Source organism: Manis javanica, chromosome 2, assembly GCF_040802235.1.
Source record: "Manis javanica isolate MJ-LG chromosome 2, MJ_LKY, whole genome shotgun sequence".
NCBI classification, from domain to species: domain Eukaryota; kingdom Metazoa; phylum Chordata; class Mammalia; order Pholidota; family Manidae; genus Manis; species Manis javanica.
In genome coordinates, this window is record NC_133157.1 from 92,072,241 (window position 1) to 92,095,732 (window position 23,492).

At 62.1% G+C, this 23,492-nt stretch overlaps 1 protein-coding gene across 1 annotated transcript; it reads right to left on the reverse strand.

Moving 5' to 3' along the window:
* Positions 1 to 7,291: 7,291 nt before the first annotated feature.
* Positions 7,292 to 15,059, reverse strand: LOC140845563 (NUT family member 2E-like). The gene is made up of 10 exons (XM_073220062.1): positions 14,922 to 15,059; positions 14,482 to 14,650; positions 12,160 to 12,877; positions 11,185 to 11,313; positions 10,693 to 10,832; positions 9,958 to 10,364; positions 9,289 to 9,405; positions 8,650 to 8,961; positions 7,590 to 7,668; positions 7,292 to 7,314 (listed from the first exon to the last, which is right to left on the reverse strand). Exons 1-10 carry the CDS (start codon positions 15,057 to 15,059, stop codon positions 7,292 to 7,294), a joined length of 2,232 nt encoding a protein of 743 aa, XP_073076163.1.
* Positions 15,060 to 23,492: the final 8,433 nt, after the last annotated feature.

Genomic DNA, 23,492 nt, shown 5'->3' on the forward strand with positions numbered 1-23,492 from the left:
TGCTTCCAGAGGGGTACAGGTCTTCATCCGGCCCTTGGCCCGGGGCCCTGACTCACCCTTCCCCGCCATCTCATAGTAGATGCTGCGCTCTGACTTGCTTAGACAATGCCACTCCTGCACGCCCCGCTGCAGGCCCTCCTCCAGGGTCATGGTGGGGTTCCGGCGGGCCAGGGTCCGAAGCACTGGGCTGTGGTTCGCCCACTGGGGTCAGTCACCGTCTGCAGCCCGGAACCTGCCCACCCCACCTCACACTGTGGAGCCCGCATCCCCAGCACAGAGGACTAAGCCCAGGAGGAGACCGGCAGGGTCTTGGCGGTAGAGGCCAGCCTTCCCGGCCACTGTGGTCACCACCTGACTCCACAAGCCTCCGCCATGGACTGCGGCCGCCCGTGCCCTCACACCGCAGCTGCCCACTGCGGAATGGAGAGCGGGGCAGCTCCTCAAATTGGCCCTTTCCGGCTAACAACGACAGGCGTCAAATGGGCGAGCACAGGCCACGCCATCAGACACCCTGCCTGGACAGCCCAAGGCGCGTGCTCTGCAGGCCTCTGAATGCAGTGGAGTGGCCAGTCAGGAGCGGCCCGGCCATGGTGGGGCTACCCCGCTCTGGGCTCCGAGTGTGCCGCCCCCCCCACCCCTGCACCAGTCCCCCCTGCCTGTCCAGGCCTGGAGCCTGCACCCAGGAGGGCAGCTGGGCAGAGAGCTGTCTCCTGGGCCCTCGGGTCCCCCGCGTCCCTGAAGGGATGCCCAGGCATCACCCCTCAGCCCCATGTTAAAAGGGGACAGAGCCCGGAGAGCAGAGCCTCCAACCCTGGGCCTGCCGGCCAGGGGCCCCACTGTGAGCCCACAGTGAGCCTGTGGTGAGCATTGCGGCCAGAGGACGGCTGGCTCACAGGAGCCGCCCGCGAGATGTGGCCTGAAGGACGTCGCCACCTGAAGTGACCGCCTCCCGACAACCAGCCCGGTCAGAGCGAGGATGACACCGCCCTTGATCCCGGCTGGACACCGTGGCTTCCCCGCCGGACGACACTCACATGAGGAAGCAGGACAGTGCCTCCGCATCGGGACTCTGGGGCAGGTACCTGCGGGCCAGGGACTTGCAGTGCTCCCAGCGCCGGAACTTTTCGTTCATGCTGGTGCGGTGGCTGGCGTTCCCGGGCGAGGCGGTGGGCTGCGAGCAGGCCGGGCCGCTGTTCCTAGCAGCCCCAGGTGGACGAGACCTGGCCATCGCTGGGAGCTCGCCACAGGCCAGCTGGGCAGCTGGCACTGCAGTTCGAGGTGGACGGTGCAGGGACCAGCCTCCATCGCTAGCCTGGGTGCTCCAGGCAGGAGGGGCGGGCAGGATGGTCTTTACTCCCGAGGCCGCCAGGAACTGGGGCACAGGACACACAGCACCCCCACGGAGGGCCCCAGGAGTGCTCCCATGGAGAGGGGTCTGAGTTACGACAAAGGTCTGAGGCTGGGGAGCCTGCACGGGCCTGTGTTCCGGCCAGACGTGCACAGTGACGTTGCCGGCCCCAGGCCAGCCTGGGCCACAGCTGGCCTGTCCTGCCACCAACGGCGTGCTGGGGAAAGCTGGCAGCACCAGGGTGCTTCCTGGGAGCAACACTGGGCCCAGGAGGTTCGGTGGGTGCTGCTGCCAGGGGGTCCAGTGTGGCGGGCCGAGGACGGGAGGGGCTGACGGCAGCACTGTGAAAGATGACACGAAGGTGCCAAGGTTGGCGGTCCCCTGCGGGCCCGGCACCGGAAACGCTGTCAAGACAGGAGAGGTGCTGAGAGAATCTGTCCTGGGCAGGGTGCCCGGGATTCAGGGGCCCGTCTGCTGGTGGGACCGTGCAGGGCACAGCTGTCCGCAGGGGACAGTCAGGCCCCGACCAGCTGAGACCATTCCCCTGGAAATGTCTGCCCCACCCGGGCCCCCGGCCCACTCTGCCAAGAAGAGACCGCCCAGCAGGTGCTGCGTTTGTGCCACCAGGCCCTGGCCTCATGGCTGTCTCCACACAAGACTTGCAGACACCTGCCTGCGGGGACGACCCTGACCACAGCCCGTGAGCGGCAGGGCACTCATCCCCCAGGTATGGTCCGGGACCTGGGGCCTTGAGACCCGGCAGTGTCTAAAACACCAGGGCCCACGCCCCTCTGCTTTGCGGTGCCCGTGCCCACATAAATCCCTCTCTTTCTTGCCTGACACAGCACACCAACGCACTTGAAATGTCCCTCTGCACAGGAAAGGCCCCGGGACCCTGACTGACATAACCCATCCAGAACCACCCACAGCACACCCTTAACATGGGCCAGGGTCCCTGCCACCGCTCAGGAGCTCCATTCCCAGGAGAGGGTCAGTGGAGGAGGTCTCGTGTGCCCTGAATTCTGTCACTCGACAACTAGTGCGAGCTGCAGAGCCTGGGGAAGGGCTGGGAACGGAGGGCAGAGGGCAGTCAGGGGAGGATCCCTCCGCTTTGGAAAGGAATCAGCACGTGTAGATGTCCCACGGGACAGGCAACCATACTCCATGTCCACTATCATCCCTGGGTTAGTGACTCGCACACAAGCAAACGCCTCATCTCGAAGGTGAAACGCAAAGCTCAAGTATGTGAGACACTGGACAGGAGGAAGTGGCTCTGCAGAACGGACTCTCCTCACAGGGAGAAGGATTCAGGATGACTCAGGAACCCAAGCCCTATCCTGCTGGCATCACCCGGCTGCCCTGTCCCCGTTGAGCCCAACAACAGCCCACTGCCCTGAGGAGAAGAGCTCTGGCTGGAGGGAGGGCGGGAGGTCTGGGCTCCGGCAGCCAGGGGACACTGTGGCCTTGCTCGTGGAGAGGACATGTGCCTGAAGACTTGGCCACAGAAGGGGCCCCTGGACAATTTTCTGGCTCAGGCCAAGTCTCTCACCTCTCCCAGCGCACTGTGGGGTCTGGTAAAATGCAGTTCAGATCCCTTGGGAGGACATCGTGAGGCCAGCCCTGTGCCCAGGAGGGTGACTCAGGGCTGGGCTTTCCCGGGACCCCCCCTCCCCGCCTCTGTGCCGCCACAACAGCCTCCCCAAACGCAGGGTCCACGACGCGTCTCCTTTCAAGAAAGCAGCAGCGTGTGGGCGGCAGTCCCTTCTCCCTGCCTAGGGCGCTTCCCTTGTGTCACCTGACCCACCTCCAGAAGCCACCTCCCCAGGGCTTCCTCAGCTTTCCAGATTTCCCCTCCTCCCCCACCTCCCAGGTGAGATACCCTGGGGCCCCAGAGCTCTCTCCCCCCTTGACGGTCTAACCACTGTGCCCGGATAACAGTCACGTTTGAATCCCAGGGACCGGTGGGCGGTGGCCCCTGAAACACTGCCACCCAGCCTTCAGGCCTTACCTCCTCCTGAACGCATCCCCACAGGCCGAGATCCGACCGCAGCTGCTTGGCCGTTCCACCTGGGGAACCGAGCCCAGAGAGCAGCCTCCTCCACCAACTGCTCAGGATCCCACTCAGGCAGGGCAAGTTTGAATGTAAACAGGCCTAGAATGTAGGGGCCCAAGACACTCTGCAGTGGGGGAGGGGCAGAGGGCAGGCGGGCTGGGGGCACGAGGGAGGGGGAGCCATTCCACGGGCACTCTGGCAGGTGGGCAAGAGCACAGGTGCTCTTCCAGCTGACAGCGCCACAACCCTCGGTGGGTGCCTCTCTTGGCCTCTTACAAATCGTTTTTTCGGCTCACAGCACCAAGGTCCTAGCTGACGTTCCCGCCACTTTCATTCTGTGACCATCGACCTAGTTTGCGGCCGGGGCCCCACTGCTTCCTACTGCCCGTCACTGACTTCCACAGAGGCTAGGCTTTCTGAACCCATGGCAACAGGCGCTCTGATGAGCACACAGGTACTCATGGCCACGGGCAGCCCTGCGTTTGAAATGGGGATGTCCGTGCAGCCGCGGCCTGTTCGGGGCACTGTGCCCATCGCGCTTCAGGAAGCAGCCCGTGCGTCCCCAGGGCTGTGTGAGGAGGCCCTGCAGACCCCAGCCAGGCCCCCGTTGCTGGAAAGGCCCAGCCCATCAAAGAAAGGCCCTGCAGCCTCCACGTCCAAGACCAGAAATTCCTCCTTTGCGTTTCTTGGAACATCACCCTCCTGCTAAATATGCTTTTTACCTTTTCAGTGGTTTTAATGGACTATCTCACACAAGTAAGACCTTCGCATGATTCACAGTCCACTGTAAACACGGAAAGTACAGTGGCGAGTCCTCCTCCCGCCTCTTTCCCAGCAGCCCAGATCTCTGTCCACCGGGAACCAGTGTCATCTGATTGTGCAGATCTTCTCAGACATGTGCTATGTGGCCATAGGCAAATGCACTCTCTTCTTATTTTTTAAATGCTTTCAGTTTTCTCTTCTGGTGAAAATTCATTTAGGTTCTGATATATTTGCAGATATTTACAGCCTTGCAAGCAAGTCACCGTGAGCTTTATTTTACAGAACTCCTGCTGGGGATGGAAAAAAGAACAACTTGCAGACATCTCCCAGGACTTGGGTTTTTATCATGGGAAACCTTAGATGACTTTCACCAAGGAACTTCATATTCAGCGGGATGATGAAGCAAAGCATGGTACTGAGACACTCACGAAAGGCAGGCTTCCCTCTTGCTTCCTCCACCAATTGTGGACCAGATTCTCCCTCACGGCTTTCATGTAGGATTTGCTTGTTCTTCTCAGGACCACCGACTGGAAAACTGCATTGTGGAAAAATTATCTCGTCCCAATTCCACACCCCTTTTTATATGACTCCGTCAAAAAGCCTAGGCTCCAGAAGCAGACAGAATTGTTAGCCCAAATGTGTTTGAAAACACCAGCCATGCAAGGGGGGAGATGACAGTCCTCCGCACTCTGATTTCTGACCATTCCTGCAGGAAGGCCAGGGGCGGGTGTCTTTCGAGCAAACAGAAATCTCCAGACGTGCGTCTCAGGCCTTAGCGGACAGAGGATCTTCCTCCCAGTCAGGGAGGAGCAGCAGAATGGGGAGATCACGTGTGCACCCAAGGTTTTAGTGTGGTAGGTGAAGCTGCGGGGTTGAGACCCGGTACCCACCTTGCAACAGGCCGGACGGGTGTGTGGAGCTTCTGGGAATGCATTACAAACTCAAGTCCCAAAGTGGCTTCTGCTGCCCGTCTTTTTCGTTGCCAGCTCCAATGCTGCAAAATTCCCTCCGCAAGAGGAGGGGAGCGAAGCTACTCCTACACTGCCTGCTATGCAACTTCAGTTGGCCCCTTGGCCCGTGTGGATCCAGGTCAGAGGCGCCATGCTCACGGAGGAGGGTGTGCCCGCCACCCTCCACCCGGAGGCGTGCCTAGGGGGAAACCTGCATGCACTCAGCAGGTGCCGTGAAGGGGTCACCTAGTGCAGCAGGCCCGCGGAAGAAGCCCGAGTGTTCCCCGGGTGGGTCTAGAGCTCTGAGCCAGGAGTGTTCTCTGAGAGTTATTTTTAAGTTTTAGGTACTAGTCCATTGTGAGACGTATGTTTTGCAAGTATTTGCTCCCAGTCTGTAACTGGTCTTTCCATCTTGTTAAGGCGATCACTGGCAGAGCAAATGTTTTTCCTATCCATGAGGTCTGGCGGGAAGCTCCCGCCAGTCTCTCGGGAGGGCCGCCCCTGGACTCGGGGGCGGGGCGCGAACCTAGGGAGGCAGCCCGCTGCCCGTGAGGCCTGTGAGACAGGACGGCTGCGAGGCAGCCAGCCCGCGGTGCGCGGGCCGCCGAGCGCAGGGTGCGGGCTGGGGGCTGCGCAGTCTACAGGCGGCGGAAAGGAGGCCCGGCTCCGAGGCCCCGGGACCCTGAAGCCGGGTCCTGCCAGCCGCGGACTCCCAGCTTCGCCTCGCGCGTCGCGCGCACGCGCGCCACACGCCCAGGGAGCGGGCTCCGGGCGCGCGGACCAGCGGCTCCAACGGCTCCCAGGGTCCCTTGCGGCGGACCGCTCGGGCTGCGCACGAGCGCGCAGGGCGGGGCCAACGGCCGAGCGGCCGGTCGGGGGTCCGCGGCGGCTAGCCCCGCCCAGCGCGGGAGGGGGCGTGGCCGCCGCCTCCTCGCTGCGAGGTGGGGTGGTGGGCGGGGTCGTGGCCGCTGCCTGGGGGCGGGGACGCGCGGGGCGGCTGCCGGCCTCCAGCAGCTCGCGGGCTCTCGGCGCGGAGCTGCAGCGGCCCCGGCTGATGACTCAGAAAGAGAAGGGGTCATAGCAGATCATCATGGACAGCTATGTGCCAACAAATTGGATGACCTGGAAGAAACGGATAAGTTCTTAGAAACGTGATCCACCAAAACTGAATCCAGCTCAAATAGAAAGTCTGAACACACCAACAGCAACTGAGAGTGAATCAATTTTTAAAAACCTCCCCAAACAGCAAAGTTCAAGATGGCATGGCTTCACTCGTGAACTCTACCGAACACTTAAAGAGAAATGTAAAAAGTCCTTAAATGGTCCCAAAAAATTGGATAGGAGGGAGCACTTACAAACTCATTTAGATGACCAGCATTACCTGATACTGAAGCTAGACAGGACAATACAATACAATAAAATTACAGGCCAATATCCCTGATAAGCATACATGGAAAAATCCTCAACAAAATTGTAGCAAATCAAATTCAACACCACATTAAAAGGATCATACACAATGATCGAGTAAGATTTATTCCTGGGACATAAGGACAGTTCAACATACCCAAATGAATGTGACACACTGAATTAACAAAAGGAAGGAATAAAATAAGCTATCTCAATCGATGCAGAAATGGGACTTGAGAAAATTCAGCACCCCTTGCACGGTACAAACTCTCAACAAATTGGGTGTAGAAGGAATGTACTTCAGCACAATAAAGGCATATATGAAAAACCCACAACAAACGTACTCACTGATGAAAAACTGAAATCTTTTCTTCTAACGTTAGGCACAAGGCAAAGGTGCCCACCCTCACTGTTTCTATTCAATAGCCCCGAAAGGCCCAGTCAGGGGAATTAGGGGAGAGAAAGAAATAAAAGGCATCCAAATCAGAAAAGAAGTAAAACTATCTCTGCTCATGCGTGTCATGATCATACATGAAGAAAACCCTAAAGTGTCAACAGCAAAAACTCTTAGAACTCATAAACCGATTCGGCAAACTTGCAGAATACAAAATCAACGTATGGAAAGCAGTCATGTGTCTAAACAAAAGCACCAAATTACCCTATTCACAGAGGGTCCAGCCCTGGGGGGAGGCGATGGGACAGCAGTGTGGGCATCGTTGAAATGCAAAGGTCCCGAGGCCAGCCTCTCAGGCCACAGATACATAGGGCCTCCTACCTCAGTGGACGAGACGCTCCTGCACAGAAATCCCCGAGAGAGACAAGGTGCCCCCCCCCCCGCCAAGCCCAATCTCCTTTCCGAGTGCCCCGATTCCCCTCCCAGCCCGATGCCCTCTCTGTGCTGAGGGAAGTGGGACTGTCCACCAGCCCACACATTTCATGCGCCCACCGAGGCCGGAGGATGGGCCTTCTACGTCGGTTGTGGAGCCTGTCCCCTCATGACATGCCGTTCCACTCTGCTCAGCACCCCCCCCACAAGGAGACCCTGATGCCTGAGAATCCCCCAGCGCACCAGCCCGCTTCAGCGAGAAAAGGAGGGCCACCTCTAGACAACGGCTATCTGCAGGCTCTGTCCAGAAAGTGGGCTGGTGCTGCAGAGGGCACAGGGCCAAAGCAGCTGCCATCCTTAGATGTTTGGGGTCCTGTGATGATGCTGTGTCCTGGGGACTCCCAAAAGCGGCCTCCAGGAGAGCAGGGTTGGGGCGGGGGGTGGGGGTTATGGGGGAGGTGGGCTCTCGGGAGCCATCAGGAGAATGCACGTGAATGTGGAGGGGGAACGGGGACGTCATCGCCTTGGGTCCCGGAGCCCGGGACCTTCGTGCTTTCGGCGTCCCTTCCCATGGAGAAGCCCGGATGCCACTAGGGGCAGAGACCCAGAGCATTTTGTGACAAAACAGCCTTTATTTGCATTTGCGTACAAGGCCGAAATGGACGGAACCCCCCCACCGCCCCACACCTTTCCCACCACCCTCTTATCCCACCCCCCAACCAGCCACCCCCAGGGGCCCCGCCCTCCCGCCTCTCCCACCCCACCCTCCCTGTCCCACAGCAGCCAGGATCAGGACTGGGACGTGGAGGAGCCCGAAGCTGCCCTGGAGGGCCGGCTCCTCCCTATTGGCTGCAGCGCCGCTTGCTACCCTTCCCTGTGACGAAAGGGTCCCCCCTTCTCTTCTGGGGCTGTGAGGGGCGGCCCAGCCCCAGAGCCAAGGCTGGTCCCCCAGCGACCCCGAGGCTGGCCCCTGGCAGGGGTGTCTTCCCAGCAGGGGCTGGGCCTGCACACAGGGCCCGACTGCTGGCCTTGCCAGCTGGAGGGCCGGCAGGGCTGAGGCCCGGCTTCTGGGGACAGCGGGCCTGGGGTACACCAGGGCGGAGGAGGTCTGAGCCCGGAGTAGGGACTGTGGGGCACTCCCCAGGATGGCAGCGTGTGCTGAGAGGCCAGGAGGAAGGCCAGGCTGGGGAGCTCCTCCTCGCCCTCACTGGGCCTGCCCGTGGGCCCCAGGGGCTCCCGAGCAGGACAGGTCTCTCCCGGAGCAGTGGCGAGCCTGGGCCCCAGGCTGGGGGAAGTGCGGCACCGAGCCTGGGGGGGCAGGGGGCCGCCAGCCAGCCTTCAGGGGAGGGGGCTCCTGGCGTCCTGGAGAGGCAGCGAAGGCTTCGGGCCTGGACACGCCAGCATCTCCTCGGCTGTGCGCCTGGCGCTGCCCGCAACCAGCCTCTGGTGGGCAGGCTTGGTCGCTGGCCCCTAGCTGGGGGCCGCGGCCGTCCCTCTGGGGACCCTGGCGGGACTCAGCCCCAGAAGGCCTTGAGTCCAGTCGGGGTGTGCCGTGACTCGGGGGGGCCTGCACACCCTCCTCCTGCTTCAGTTCCAGGAGTCGCTTCTCCTCCAGCTGCGAGGAGGGAGGGCACCGTGAGGCGGCCCGAGAGGGGAGGAGGTGCCACGCCAATGACAGCCGCTGCGGCTCTCCTGCCAACCTCACCCCCCAGCTTGGTGCCCCGGCCTGCGTCCTCCCTCTCCTCCCCGCCTCCCCCCCACCTCCCCCCGCCGTCCCTCTGCCCCGCTCCCCACCCTCAGAGAGGCCCTCCCTGCCACTTCTGCCATGCAACGCAGGGGGACGGTCAGGAAGGAATCCTATCCTGGGGTCCCCTGCCCTGGCACACCCGGGGTGCCCCTCCCTCTCCAGGCTCACCTGTTTTCCTTCCCTTTCCCAGCTCACCTGTGCCAAGGACAGTCCTTCCTCCTGCTCCAGCTCCTCAGCGAGGGCCACGAGATCCAGCTCGGCCTCCGGGCAGGGCAACTCCGCCAGGAAGCGTGGGTGCAGCACTGCGTCCGCCTGGCCCAGAAGGAAGAGGCTGTGAGCATCCTTGGAGGGAATCCCCTGGGCACCCAGAGGACCCGGAGGGCGAGGGAAAAGCAGAGACCAGCCCCAGCCTCCACAACAAGGGGGTGCTGGAAAGACGTGGTCACGGTCCCCGACCACAGGCACACATGCACACGCAAAGCATATACACACGTATATGTGTGCGTGCCACACACCCCACACGAGACGTGCATGCAAACATATGCACAGCCACACAAGTACATATACAGGTACCTATGCACACACACGCACACACAAGCATGCACACCAACACCCCGCACAACCCTGGCTCACCTGTGTTACCCCTGTACAACACGCAGACACACACACACACATTTACTCAGCTACATATGCACATGCACCATCACACACACACACACACACACACACACACACACACACACACACACACCAGAGCTCAAGAATAAGAAACAACAACACCAGCTGCATGGGCACCACCCCGGCCTGGGTGGTGGGAGTGCCGCTCCCCGAAATCCTGTAGCACCCGGGCCAGGGCCAGCCTACCTTGTTGAGAAAGTCTCCCTGGGCACAAAGCTCATTCATGTAGGTCAGGAGACCCGGGTCGGGATAGACGCCCTCCTCTCCCTGTGGCGGCTTGGAGCTATCCTCCCCACGTTCTCCGCCGGGCAGCCCCTGAGCTGGGTCGCCGGGACCCAGCAGCCCCTCCATGATCTCCAGGGCCTCTGTCACGGCCTCGAGGGGGATCTCGGTCGGCGCCTCGGTGTGCGGGCTCCGCCGGCATCGCGGTGGCTGGGCGGTGGCGGGCTGGGCCGCGGCGCAGGGCTTCTGGCGGATGCGTGCTGAGGAGGGTGCAGGGAAGGAGTGTGGGTGGCCCGGCCGCACCTCCCCAGCACTGAGCGTGCTCAGGAAGGACCGAGCTCGGGGACATTCCCGTAGGGGATCATGGCCAGCTGGTCCGCAGGCACCGAGGTGTGGAAGGGGTCACAGCGCCTCCGAGGGCTTCATGCTGGGGAGGGAGGCCCGCCCTCCTCCCAGTCCCCGGCCCCTTCCAGCACCCCCTGTGGGTCTCTGATCAGGGCAGAGCAGAGGGGGGTGGCCATGTCCTAAACCTTGGCCCTTTCCCGTCGGGACCGAGGGAGACCCCACGCTACTGGTGGCTTCGAGGTCACTGCCCAATGCCCCAGGGGTTGAGAAGGGACCGTGTTGGGTACCGCGACCTTCCCAGGCTCCCACTGCTCTGCCTCTGGCCTTTGGCTCCGGGGGAACACGGTGGCATACCTCGCTTCTGGCCCCGCTCTGGGGCTGAGGGCGCCCGAGGAACAGGCCTGAGGGGTGCTGGAGGAGGCACGCCCTGTGCCGCCTTCATCCACTGTGCGTCCTGACATTGCCTCGCCTCCTCGGCCTCGAACTCCGTGAACCTGGGGCGAGGGAGGCACGGACCCCTGAGGAGGAGGCCTCCCGGGCCCAGGCAGGGAAGCAGTCAATGGAGAGGTCAGACGACAAGGGCATGGGGTGTCATGGCCCTGGCCATGGTGGGGAGGCAGGCTGCCTGGGGCACCCGACCCCATGTACAGCCCCAGGGCCAGTGTCTGAATCCCCACCCCCACCCCCAATGTCCTGAGACCTTCATGTCTAGACAGAAAAGGTCAGGGTCTGGCCATGTGAGGCTCTGGGGCAGGGGAAAAGAGTAGCCAGCCTCCCAAAGTGGGGGGCATGCTTCCAGAGGGGTACAGGTCTTCATCCGGCCCTTGGCCCGGGGCCCTGACTCACCTTCCCGCCATCTCATAGTAGATGCTGCGCTCTGACTTGCTTAGACAATGCCACTCCTGCACGCCCCGCTGCAGGCCCTCCTCCAGGGTCATGGTGGGGTTCCGGCGGGCCAGGGTCCGAAGCACTGGGCTGTGGTTCGCCCACTGGGGTCAGTCACCGTCTGCAGCCCGGAACCTGCCCACCCCACCTCACACTGTGGAGCCCGCATCCCCAGCACACAGGACTAAGCCCAGGAGGAGACCGGCAGGGTCTTGGCGGTAGAGGCCAGCCTTCCCGGCCACTGTGGTCACCACCTGACTCCACAAGCCTCCGCCATGGACTGCGGCCGCCCGTGCCCTCACACCGCAGCTGCCCACTGCGGAATGGAGAGCGGGGCTGCTCCTCAAATTGGCCCTTTCCGGCTAACAACGACAGGCGTCAAATGGGCGAGCACAGGCCACGCCATCAGACACCCTGCCTGGACAGCCCAAGGCGCGTGCTCTGCAGGCCTCTGAATGCAGTGGAGTGGCCAGTCAGGAGCGGCCCGGCCATGGTGGGGCTACCCCGCTCTGGGCTCCGAGTGTGCCGCCCCCCCACCCCTGCACCAGTCCCCCCTGCCTGTCCAGGCCTGGAGCCTGCACCCAGGAGGGCAGCTGGGCAGAGAGCTGTCTCCTGGGCCCTGGGGTCCCCCGCGTCCCTGAAGGGATGCCCAGGCATCACCCCTCAGCCCCGTGTTAAAAGGGGACAGAGCCCGGAGAGCAGAGCCTCCAACCCTGGGCCTGCCGGCCAGGGGCCCCACTGTGAGCCCACAGTGAGCCTGTGGTGAGCATTGCGGCCAGAGGCCGGCTGGCTCACAGGAGCCGCCCGCGAGATGCGGCCTGAAGGACGCCGCCACCTGAAGTGACCGCCTCCCGACAACCAGCCCGGTCAGAGCGAGGATGACACCGCCCTTGATCCCGGCTGGACACCGTGGCTTCCCCGCCGGACGACACTCACATGAGGAAGCAGGACAGTGCCTCCGCATCGGGACTCTGGGGCAGGTACCTGCGGGCCAGGGACTTGCAGTGCTGCCAGCGCCGGAACTTTTCGTTCATGCTGGTGCGGTGGCTGGCGTTCCCGGGCGCGGCGGTGGGCTGCGAGCAGGCCGGGCCGCTGTTCCTAGCAGCCCCAGGTGGACGAGGCCTGGCCATCGCTGGGAGCTCGCCACAGGCCAGCTGGGCAGCTGGCACTGCAGTTCGAGGTGGACGGTGCAGGGACCAGCCTCCATCGCTAGCCTGGGTGCTCCAGGCAGGAGGGGCGGGCAGGATGGTCTTCACTCCCGAGGCCGCCAGGAACTGGGGCACAGGACACACAGCACCCCCACGGAGGGCCCCAGGAGTGCTCCCATGGAGAGGGGCCTGAGTCACGACAAAGGTCTGAGGCTGGGGAGCCTGCACGGGCCTCTGTTCCGGCCAGACGTGCACAGTGACGTTGCCGGCCCCAGGCCAGCCTGGGCCACAGCTGGCCTGTCCTGCCACCAACGGCGTGCTGGGGAAAGCCGGCAGCACCAGGGTGCTTCCTGGGGGCAACACTGGGCCCAGGAGGTTCGGTGGGTGCTGCTGCCAGGGGGTCCAGTGTGGCGGGCCGAGGACGGGAGGGGCTGACGGCAGCACTGTGAAAGATGACACGAAGGTGCCAAGGTTGGCGGTCCCCTGCGGGCCCGGCACCGGAAACGCTGTCAAGACAGGAGAGGTGCTGAGAGAATCTGTCCTGGGCAGGGTGCCCGGGATTCAGGGGCCCGTCTGCTGGTGGGACCGTGCAGGGCACAGCTGTCCACAGGGGACAGTCAGGCCCCGACCAGCTGAGACCATTCCCCTGGAAATGTCTGCCCCACCCGGGCCCCCGGCCCACTCTGCCAAGAAGAGACCCCCCAGCAGGTGCCGCGTTTGTGCCACCAGGCCCTGGCCTCATGGCTGTCTCCACACAAGACTTGCAGACACCTGCCTGCGGGGACGACCCTGACCACAGCCCGTGAGCGGCAGGGCACTCATCCCCCAGGTATGGTCCGGGACCTGGGGCCTTGAGACCCGGCAGTGTCTAAAACACCAGGGCCCACGCCCCTCTGCTTTGCGGTGCCCGTGCCCACATAAATCCCTCTCTTTCTTGCCTGACACAGCACACCAACGCACTTGAAATGTCCCTCTGCACAGGAAAGGCCCCGGGACCCTGACTGACATAACCCATCCAGAACCACCCACAGCACACCCTTAACATGGGCCAGGGTCCCTGCCACCGCTCAGGAGCTCCATTCCCAGGAGAGGGTCAGTGGAGGAGGTCTCGTGTGCCCTGAATTCTGTCACTCGACAACTAGTGCGAGCTGCAGAGCCTGGGGAAGGGCTGGGAACGGAGGGCAGAGGGCAGTCAGGGGAGGATCCCTCCGCTTTGGAAAGGAATCAGCACGTGTAGATGTCCCACGGGACAGGCAACCATACTCCATGTCCACTATCATCCCTGGGTTAGTGACTCGCACACAAGCAAACGCCTCATCTCGAAGGTGAAACGCAAAGCTCAAGTATGTGAGACACTGGACAGGAGGAAGTGGCTCTGCAGAACGGACTCTCCTCACAGGGAGAAGGATTCAGGATGACTCAGGAACCCAAGCCCTATCCTGCTGGCATCACCCGGCTGCCCTGTCCCCGTTGAGCCCAACAACAGCCCACTGCCCTGAGGAGAAGAGCTCTGGCTGGAGGGAGGGCGGGAGGTCTGGGCTCCGGCAGCCAGGGGACACTGTGGCCTTGCTCGTGGAGAGGACATGTGCCTGAAGACTTGGCCACAGAAGGGGCCCCTGGACAATTTTCTGGCTCAGGCCAAGTCTCTCACCTCTCCCAGCGCACTGTGGGGTCTGGTAAAATGCAGTTCAGATCCCTTGGGAGGACATCGTGAGGCCAGCCCTGTGCCCAGGAGGGTGACTCAGGGCTGGGCTTTCCCGGGACCCCCCCTCCCCGCCTCTGTGCCGCCACAGCAGCCTCCCCAAACGCAGGGTCCACGACGCGTCTCCTTTCTAGAAAGCAGCAGCGTGTGGGCGGCAGCCCCTTCTCCCTGCCTAGGGCGCTTCCCTTGTGTCACCTGACCCACCTCCAGAAGCCACCTCCCCAGGGCTTCCTCAGCTTTCCAGATTTCCCCTCCTCCCCCACCTCCCAGGTGAGATACCCTGGGGCCCCAGAGCTCTCTCCCCCCTTGACGGTCTAACCACTGTGCCCGGATAACAGTCACGTTTGAATCCCAGGGACCGGTGGGCGGTGGCCCCTGAAACACTGCCACCCAGCCTTCAGGCCTTACCTCCTCCTGAACGCATCCCCACAGGCCGAGATCCGACCGCAGCTGCTTGGCCGTTCCACCTGGGGAACCGAGCCCAGAGAGCAGCCTCCTCCACCAACTGCTCAGGATCCCACTCAGGCAGGGCAAGTTTGAATGTAAACAGGCCTAGAATGTAGGGGCCCAAGACACTCTGCAGTGGGGGAGGGGCAGAGGGCAGGCGGGCTGGGGGCACGAGGGAGGGGGAGCCATTCCACGGGCACTCTGGCAGGTGGGCAAGAGCACAGGTGCTCTTCCAGCTGACAGCGCCACACCCTCGGTGGGTGCCTCTCTTGGCCTCTTACAAATCGTTTTTCGGGCTCACAGCACCAAGGTCCTAGCTGACGTTCCCGCCACTTTCATTCTGTGACCATCGACCTAGTTTGCGGCCGGGGCCCCACTGCTTCCTACTGCCCGTCACTGACTTCCACAGAGGCTAGGCTTTCTGAACCCATGGCAACAGGCGCTCTGATGAGCACACAGGTACTCATGGCCACGGGCAGCCCTGCGTTTGAAATGGGGATGTCCGTGCAGCCGCGGCCTGTTCGGGGCACTGTGCCCATCGCGCTTCAGGAAGCAGCCCGTGCGTCCCCAGGGCTGTGTGAGGAGGCCCTGCAGACCCCAGCCAGGCCCCCGTTGCTGGAAAGGCCCAGCCCATCAAAGAAAGGCCCTGCAGCCTCCACGTCCAAGACCAGAAATTCCTCCTTTGCGTTTCTTGGAACATCACCCTCCTGCTAAATATGCTTTTTACCTTTTCAGTGGTTTTAATGGACTATCTCACACAAGTAAGACCTTCGCATGATTCACAGTCCACTGTAAACACGGAAAGTACAGTGGCGAGTCCTCCTCCCGCCTCTTTCCCAGCAGCCCAGATCTCTGTCCACCGGGAACCAGTGTCATCTGATTGTGCAGATCTTCTCAGACATGTGCTATGTGGCCATAGGCAAATGCACTCTCTTCTTATTTTTTAAATGCTTTCAGTTTTCTCTTCTGGTGAAAATTCATTTAGGTTCTGATATATTTGCAGATATTTACAGCCTTGCAAGCAAGTCACCGTGAGCTTTATTTTACAGAACTCCTGCTGGGGATGGAAAAAAGAACAACTTGCAGACATCTCCCAGGACTTGGGTTTTTATCATGGGAAACCTTAGATGACTTTCACCAAGGAACTTCATATTCAGCGGGATGATGAAGCAAAGCATGGTACTGAGACACTCACGAAAGGCAGGCTTCCCTCTTGCTTCCTCCACCAATTGTGGACCAGATTCTCCCTCACGGCTTTCATGTAGGATTTGCTTGTTCTTCTCAGGACCACCGACTGGAAAACTGCATTGTGGAAAAATTATCTCGTCCCAATTCCACACCCCTTTTTATATGACTCCATCAAAAAGCCTAGGCTCCAGAAGCAGACAGAATTGTTAGCCCAAATGTGTTTGAAAACACCAGCCATGCAAGGGGGGAGATGACAGTCCTCCGCACTCTGATTTCTGACCATTCCTGCAGGAAGGCCAGGGGCGGGTGTCTTTCGAGCAAACAGAAATCTCCAGACGTGCGTCTCAGGCCTTAGCGGACAGAGGATCTTCCTCCCAGTCAGGGAGGAGCAGCAGAATGGGGAGATCACGTGTGCACCCAAGGTTTTAGTGTGGTAGGTGAAGCTGCGGGGTTGAGACCCGGTACCCACCTTGCAACAGGCCGGACGGGTGTGTGGAGCTTCTGGGAATGCATTACAAACTCAAGTCCCAAAGTGGCTTCTGCTGCCCGTCTTTTTCGTTGCCAGCTCCAATGCTGCAAAATTCCCTCCGCAAGAGGAGGGGAGCGAAGCTACTCCTACACTGCCTGCTATGCAACTTCAGTTGGCCCCTTGGCCCGTGTGGATCCAGGTCAGAGGCGCCATGCTCACGGAGGAGGGTGTGCCCGCCACCCTCCACCCGGAGGCGTGCTCAGGGGGAAACCTGCATGCACTCAGCAGGTGCCGTGAAGGGGACACCTAGTGCAGCAGGCCCGCGGAAGAAGCCCGAGTGTTCCCCGGGTGGGTCTAGAGCTCTGAGCCAGGAGTGTTCTCTGAGAGTTATTTTTAAGTTTTAGGTACTAGTCCATTGTGAGACGTATGTTTTGCAAGTATTTGCTCCCAGTCTGTAACTGGTCTTTCCATCTTGTTAAGGCGATCACTGGCAGAGCAAATGTTTTTCCTATCCATGAGGTCTGGCGGGAAGCTCCCGCCAGTCTCTCGGGAGGGCCGCCCCTGGACTCGGGGGCGGGGCGCGAACCTAGGGAGGCAGCCCGCTGCCCGTGAGGCCTGTGAGACAGGACGGCTGCGAGGCAGCCAGCCCGCGGTGCGCGGGCCGCCGAGCGCAGGGTGCGGGCTGGGGCTGCGCAGTCCACAGGCGGCGGAAAGGAGGCCCGGCTCCGAGGCCCCGGGACCCTGAAGCCGGGTCCTGCCAGCCGCGGACTCCCGCTTCGCCTCGCGCGTCGCGCGCACGCGCGCCACACGCCCAGGGAGCGGGCTCCGGGCGCGCGGACCAGCGGCTCCAACGGCTCCCAGGGTCCCTTGCGGCGGACCGCTCGGGCTGCGCACGAGCGCGCAGGGCGGGGCCAACGGCCGAGCGGCCGGTCGGGGGTCCGCGGCGGCTAGCCCCGCCCAGCGCGGGAGGGGGCGTGGCCGCCGCCTCCTCGCTGCGGGGTGGGGTCGTGGGCGGGGCCGTGGCCGCTGCCTGGGGGCGGGGACGCGCGGGCGGCTGCCGGCCTCCAGCAGCTCGCGGGCTCTCGGCGCGGAGCTGCAGCGGCCCCGGCTGATGACTCAGAAAGAGAAGGGGTCATAGCAGATCATCATGGACAGCTATGTGCCAACAAATTGGATGACCTGGAAGAAACGGATAAGTTCTTAGAAACGTGATCCACCAAAACTGAATCCAGCTCAAATAGAAAGTCTGAACACACCAACAGCAACTGAGAGTGAATCAATTTTTAAAAACCTCCCCAAACAGCAAAGTTCAAGATGGCATGGCTTCACTCGTGAACTCTACCGAACACTTAAAGAGAAATGTAAAAAGTCCTTAAATGGTCCCAAAAAATTGGATAGGAGGGAGCACTTACAAACTCATTTAGATGACCAGCATTACCTGATACTGAAGCTAGACAGGACAATACAATACAATAAAATTACAGGCCAATATCCCTGATAAGCATACATGGAAAAATCCTCAACAAAATTGTAGCAAATCAAATTCAACACCACATTAAAAGGATCATACACAATGATCGAGTAAGATTTATTCCTGGGACATAAGGACAGTTCAACATACCCAAATGAATGTGACACACTGAATTAACAAAAGGAAGGAATAAAATAAGCTATCTCAATCGATGCAGAAATGGGACTTGAGAAAATTCAGCACCCCTTGCACGGTACAAACTCTCAACAAATTGGGTGTAGAAGGAATGTACTTCAGCACAATAAAGGCATATATGAAAAACCCACAACAAACGTACTCACTGATGAAAAACTGAAATCTTTTCTTCTAACGTTAGGCACAAGGCAAAGGTGCCCACCCTCACTGTTTCTATTCAATAGCCCCGAAAGGCCCAGTCAGGGGAATTAGGGGAGAGAAAGAAATAAAAGGCATCCAAATCAGAAAAGAAGTAAAACTATCTCTGCTCATGCGTGTCATGATCATACATGAAGAAAACCCTAAAGTGTCAACAGCAAAAACTCTTAGAACTCATAAACCGATTCGGCAAACTTGCAGAATACAAAATCAACGTATGGAAAGCAGTCATGTGTCTAAACAAAAGCACCAAATTACCCTATTCACAGAGGGTCCAGCCCTGGGGGGAGGCGATGGGACAGCAGTGTGGGCATCGTTGAAATGCAAAGGTCCCGAGGCCAGCCTCTCAGGCCACAGCTACATGGGGCCTCCTACCTCAGTGGACGAGACGCTCCTGCACAGAAATCCCCCAGAGAGACAAGGTGCCCCCCCCCCCGCCAAGCCCAATCTCCTTTCCGAGTGCCCCGATTCCCCTCCCAGCCCGATGCCCTCTCTGTGCTGAGGGAAGAGGGACTGTCCACCAGCCCACACATTTCATGCGCCCACCGAGGCCGGAGGATGGGCCTTCTACGTCGGTTGTGGAGCCTGTCCCCTCATGACATGCCGTTCCACTCTGCTCAGCACCCCCCCCCCACAAGGAGACCCTGATGCCTGAGAATCCCCCAGCGCCCCAGCCCGCTTCAGCGAGAAAAGGAGGGCCACCTCTAGACAACGGCTATCTGCAGGCTCTGTCCAGAAAGTGGGCTGGTGCTGCAGAGGGCACAGGGCCAAAGCAGCTGCCATCCTTAGACGTTTGGGGTCCTGTGATGATGCTGTGTCCTGGGGACTCCCAAAAGCGGCCTCCAGGAGAGCAGGGTTGGGGCGGGGGGTGGGGGTTATGGGGGAGGTGGGCTCTCGGGAGCCATCAGGAGAATGCACGTGAATGTGGAGGGGGAACGGGGACGTCATCGCCTTGGGTCCCGGAGCCCGGGACCTTCGTGCTTTCGGCGTCCCTTCCCATGGAGAAGCCCGGATGCCACTAGGGGCAGAGACCCAGAGCATTTTGTGACAAAACAGCCTTTATTTGCATTTGCGTACAAGGCCGAAATGGACGGAACCCCCCCACCGCCCCACACCTTTCCCACCACCCTCTTATCCCACCCCCCAACCAGCCACCCCCAGGGGCCCCGCCCTCCCGCCTCTCCCACCCCACCCTCCCTGTCCCACAGCAGCCAGGATCAGGACTGGGACGTGGAGGAGCCCGAAGCTGCCCTGGAGGGCCGGCTCCTCCCTATTGGCTGCAGCGCCGCTTGCTACCCTTCCCTGTGACGAAAGGGTCCCCCCTTCTCTTCTGGGGCTGTGAGGGGCGGCCCAGCCCCAGAGCCAAGGCTGGTCCCCCAGCGACCCCGAGGCTGGCCCCTGGCAGGGGTGTCTTCCCAGCAGGGGCTGGGCCTGCACACAGGGCCCGACTGCTGGCCTTGCCAGCTGGAGGGCCGGCAGGGCTGAGGCCCGGCTTCTGGGGACAGCGGGCCTGGGGTACACCAGGGCGGAGGAGGTCTGAGCCCGGAGTAGGACTCTGGGGCAGTCCCCAGGATGGCAGCGTGTGCTGAGAGGCCAGGAGGAAGGCCAGGCTGGGGAGCTCCTCCTCGCCCTCACTGGGCCTGCCCGTGGGCCCCAGGGGCTCCCGAGCAGGACAGGTCTCTCCCGGAGCAGTGGCGAGCCTGGGCCCCAGGCTGGGGGAAGTGCGGCACCGAGCCTGGGGGGCAGGGGGCCGCCAGCCAGCCTTCAGGGGAGGGGGCTCCTGGCGTCCTGGAGAGGCAGCGAAGGCTTCGGGCCTGGACACGCCAGCATCTCCTCGGCTGTGCGCCTGGCGCTGCCCGCAACCAGCCTCTGGTGGGCAGGCTTGGTCGCTGGCCCCTAGCTGGGGGCCGCGGCCGTGCCTCTGGGGATCCTGGCCGGACTCAGACCCAGAAGGCCTTGAGTCCAGTCGGGGTGTGCCGTGACTCGGGGGGGCCTGCACACCCTCCTCCTGCTTCAGTTCCAGGAGTCGCTTCTCCTCCAGCTGCGAGGAGGGAGGGCACCGTGAGGCGGCCCGAGAGGGGAGGAGGTGCCACGCCAATGACAGCCGCTGCGGCTCTCCTGCCAACCTCACCCCCCAGCTTGGTGCCCCGGCCTGCGTCCTCCCTCTCCTCCCCGGCTCCCCCCATCCTCTCCCTGCCGTCCTCCTGCCCGGCCCCCACCCTCAGAGAGGCCCTCCCTGCCACTTCTGCCATGCAACGCAGGGGGACGGTCAGGAAGGAATCCTATCCTGGGGTCCCCTGCCCTGGCACACCCGGGGTGCCCCTCCCTCTCCAGGCTCACCTGTTTTCCTTCCCTTTCCCAGCTCACCTGTGCCAAGGACAGTCCTTCCTCCTGCTCCAGCTCCTCAGCGAGGGCCACGAGATCCAGCTCGGCCTCCGGGCAGGGCAACTCCGCCAGGAAGCGTGGGTGCAGCACTGCGTCCGCCTGGCCCAGAAGGAAGAGGCTGTGAGCATCCTTGGAGGGAATCCCCTGGGCACCCAGAGGACCCGGAGGGCGAGGGAAAAGCAGAGACCAGCCCCAGCCTCCACAACAAGGGGGTGCTGGAAAGACGTGGTCACGGTCCCCGACCACAGGCACACATGCACACGCAAAGCATATACACACGTATATGTGTGCGTGCCACACACCCCACACGAGACGTGCATGCAAACATATGCACAGCCACACAAGTACATATACAGGTACCTATGCACACACACGCACACACAAGCATGCACACCAACACCCCGCACAACCCTGGCTCACCTGTGTTACCCCTGTACAACACGCAGACACACACACACACATTTACTCAGCTACATATGCACATGCACCATCACACACACACACACACACACACACACACACACACACACACACACACACCAGAGCTCAAGAATAAGAAACAACAACACCAGCTGCATGGGCACCACCCCGGCCTGGGTGGTGGGAGTGCCGCTCCCCGAAATCCTGTAGCACCCGGGCCAGGGCCAGCCTACCTTGTTGAGAAAGTCTCCCTGGGCACAAAGCTCATTCATGTAGGTCAGGAGACCCGGGTCGGGATAGACGCCCTCCTCTCCCTGTGGCGGCTTGGAGCTATCCTCCCCACGTTCTCCGCCGGGCAGCCCCTGAGCTGGGTCGCCGGGACCCAGCAGCCCCTCCATGATCTCCAGGGCCTCTGTCACGGCCTCGAGGGGGATCTCGGTCGGCGCCTCGGTGTGCGGGCTCCGCCGGCATCGCGGTGGCTGGGCGGTGGCGGGCTGGGCCGCGGCGCAGGGCTTCTGGCGGATGCGTGCTGAGGAGGGTGCAGGGAAGGAGTGTGGGTGGCCCGGCCGCACCTCCCCAGCACTGAGCGTGCTCAGGAAGGACCGAGCTCGGGGACATTCCCGTAGGGGATCATGGCCAGCTGGTCCGCAGGCACCGAGGTGTGGAAGGGGTCACAGCGCCTCCGAGGGCTTCATGCTGGGGAGGGAGGCCCGCCCTCCTCCCAGTCCCCGGCCCCTTCCAGCACCCCCTGTGGGTCTCTGATCAGGGCAGAGCAGAGGGGGGTGGCCATGTCCTAAACCTTGGCCCTTTCCCGTCGGGACCGAGGGAGACCCCACGCTACTGGTGGCTTCGAGGTCACTGCCCAATGCCCCAGGGGTTGAGAAGGGACCGTGTTGGGTACCGCGACCTTCCCAGGCTCCCACTGCTCTGCCTCTGGCCTTTGGCTCCGGGGGAACACGGTGGCATACCTCGCTTCTGGCCCCGCTCTGGGGCTGAGGGCGCCCGAGGAACAGGCCTGAGGGGTGCTGGAGGAGGCACGCCCTGTGCCGCCTTCATCCACTGTGCGTCCTGACATTGCCTCGCCTCCTCGGCCTCGAACTCCGTGAACCTGGGGCGAGGGAGGCACGGACCCCTGAGGAGGAGGCCTCCCGGGCCCAGGCAGGGAAGCAGTCAATGGAGAGGTCAGACGACAAGGGCATGGGGTGTCATGGCCCTGGCCATGGTGGGGAGGCAGGCTGCCTGGGGCACCCGACCCCATGTACAGCCCCAGGGCCAGTGTCTGAATCCCCACCCCCACCCCCAATGTCCTGAGACCTTCATGTCTAGACAGAAAAGGTCAGGGTCTGGCCATGTGAGGCTCTGGGGCAGGGGAAAAGAGTAGCCAGCCTCCCAAAGTGGGGGGCATGCTTCCAGAGGGGTACAGGTCTTCATCCGGCCCTTGGCCCGGGGCCCTGACTCACCTTCCCGCCATCTCATAGTAGATGCTGCGCTCTGACTTGCTTAGACAATGCCACTCCTGCACGCCCCGCTGCAGGCCCTCCTCCAGGGTCATGGTGGGGTTCCGGCGGGCCAGGGTCCGAAGCACTGGGCTGTGGTTCGCCCACTGGGGTCAGTCACCGTCTGCAGCCCGGAACCTGCCCACCCCACCTCACACTGTGGAGCCCGCATCCCCAGCACACAGGACTAAGCCCAGGAGGAGACCGGCAGGGTCTTGGCGGTAGAGGCCAGCCTTCCCGGCCACTGTGGTCACCACCTGACTCCACAAGCCTCCGCCATGGACTGCGGCCGCCCGTGCCCTCACACCGCAGCTGCCCACTGCGGAATGGAGAGCGGGGCTGCTCCTCAAATTGGCCCTTTCCGGCTAACAACGACAGGCGTCAAATGGGCGAGCACAGGCCACGCCATCAGACACCCTGCCTGGACAGCCCAAGGCGCGTGCTCTGCAGGCCTCTGAATGCAGTGGAGTGGCCAGTCAGGAGCGGCCCGGCCATGCCATGGTGGGGCTACCCCGCTCTGGGCTCCGAGTGTGCCGCCCCCCCACCCCTGCACCAGTCCCCCCTGCCTGTCCAGGCCTGGAGCCTGCACCCAGGAGGGCAGCTGGGCAGAGAGCTGTCTCCTGGGCCCTGGGGTCCCCCGCGTCCCTGAAGGGATGCCCAGGCATCACCCCTCAGCCCCGTGTTAAAAGGGGACAGAGCCCGGAGAGCAGAGCCTCCAACCCTGGGCCTGCCGGCCAGGGGCCCCACTGTGAGCCCACAGTGAGCCTGTGGTGAGCATTGCGGCCAGAGGCCGGCTGGCTCACAGGAGCCGCCCGCGAGATGCGGCCTGAAGGACGCCGCCACCTGAAGTGACCGCCTCCCGACAACCAGCCCGGTCAGAGCGAGGATGACACCGCCCTTGATCCCGGTTGGACACCGTGGCTTCCCCGCCGGACGACACTCACATGAGGAAGCAGGACAGTGCCTCCGCAGCGGGACTCTGGGGCAGGTACCTGCGGGCCAGGGACTTGCAGTGCTGCCAGCGCCGGAACTTTTCGTTCATGCTGGTGCGGTGGCTGGCGTTCCCGGGCGCGGCGGTGGGCTGCGAGCAGGCCGGGCCGCTGTTCCTAGCAGCCCCAGGTGGACGAGGCCTGGCCATCGCTGGGAGCTC

Coding starts and splice junctions, on each gene's coding strand:
- LOC140845563 (XM_073220062.1), bottom strand. CDS start 15,059: ATGGGCACAGTGCCCCGAACAGGCCGCGGCTGCACGGACATCCCCATT. Junction 12,878..14,481: donor GGGGATGCGTTCAGGAGGAG/GTAAGGCCTGAA, acceptor CTGTCTTGACAG/CGTTTCCGGTGCCGGGCCCG. Junction 7,315..7,589: donor TTTCTCGCTGAAGCGGGCTG/GTGCGCTGGGGG, acceptor ATTTCTGTGCAG/GAGCGTCTCGTCCACTGAGG.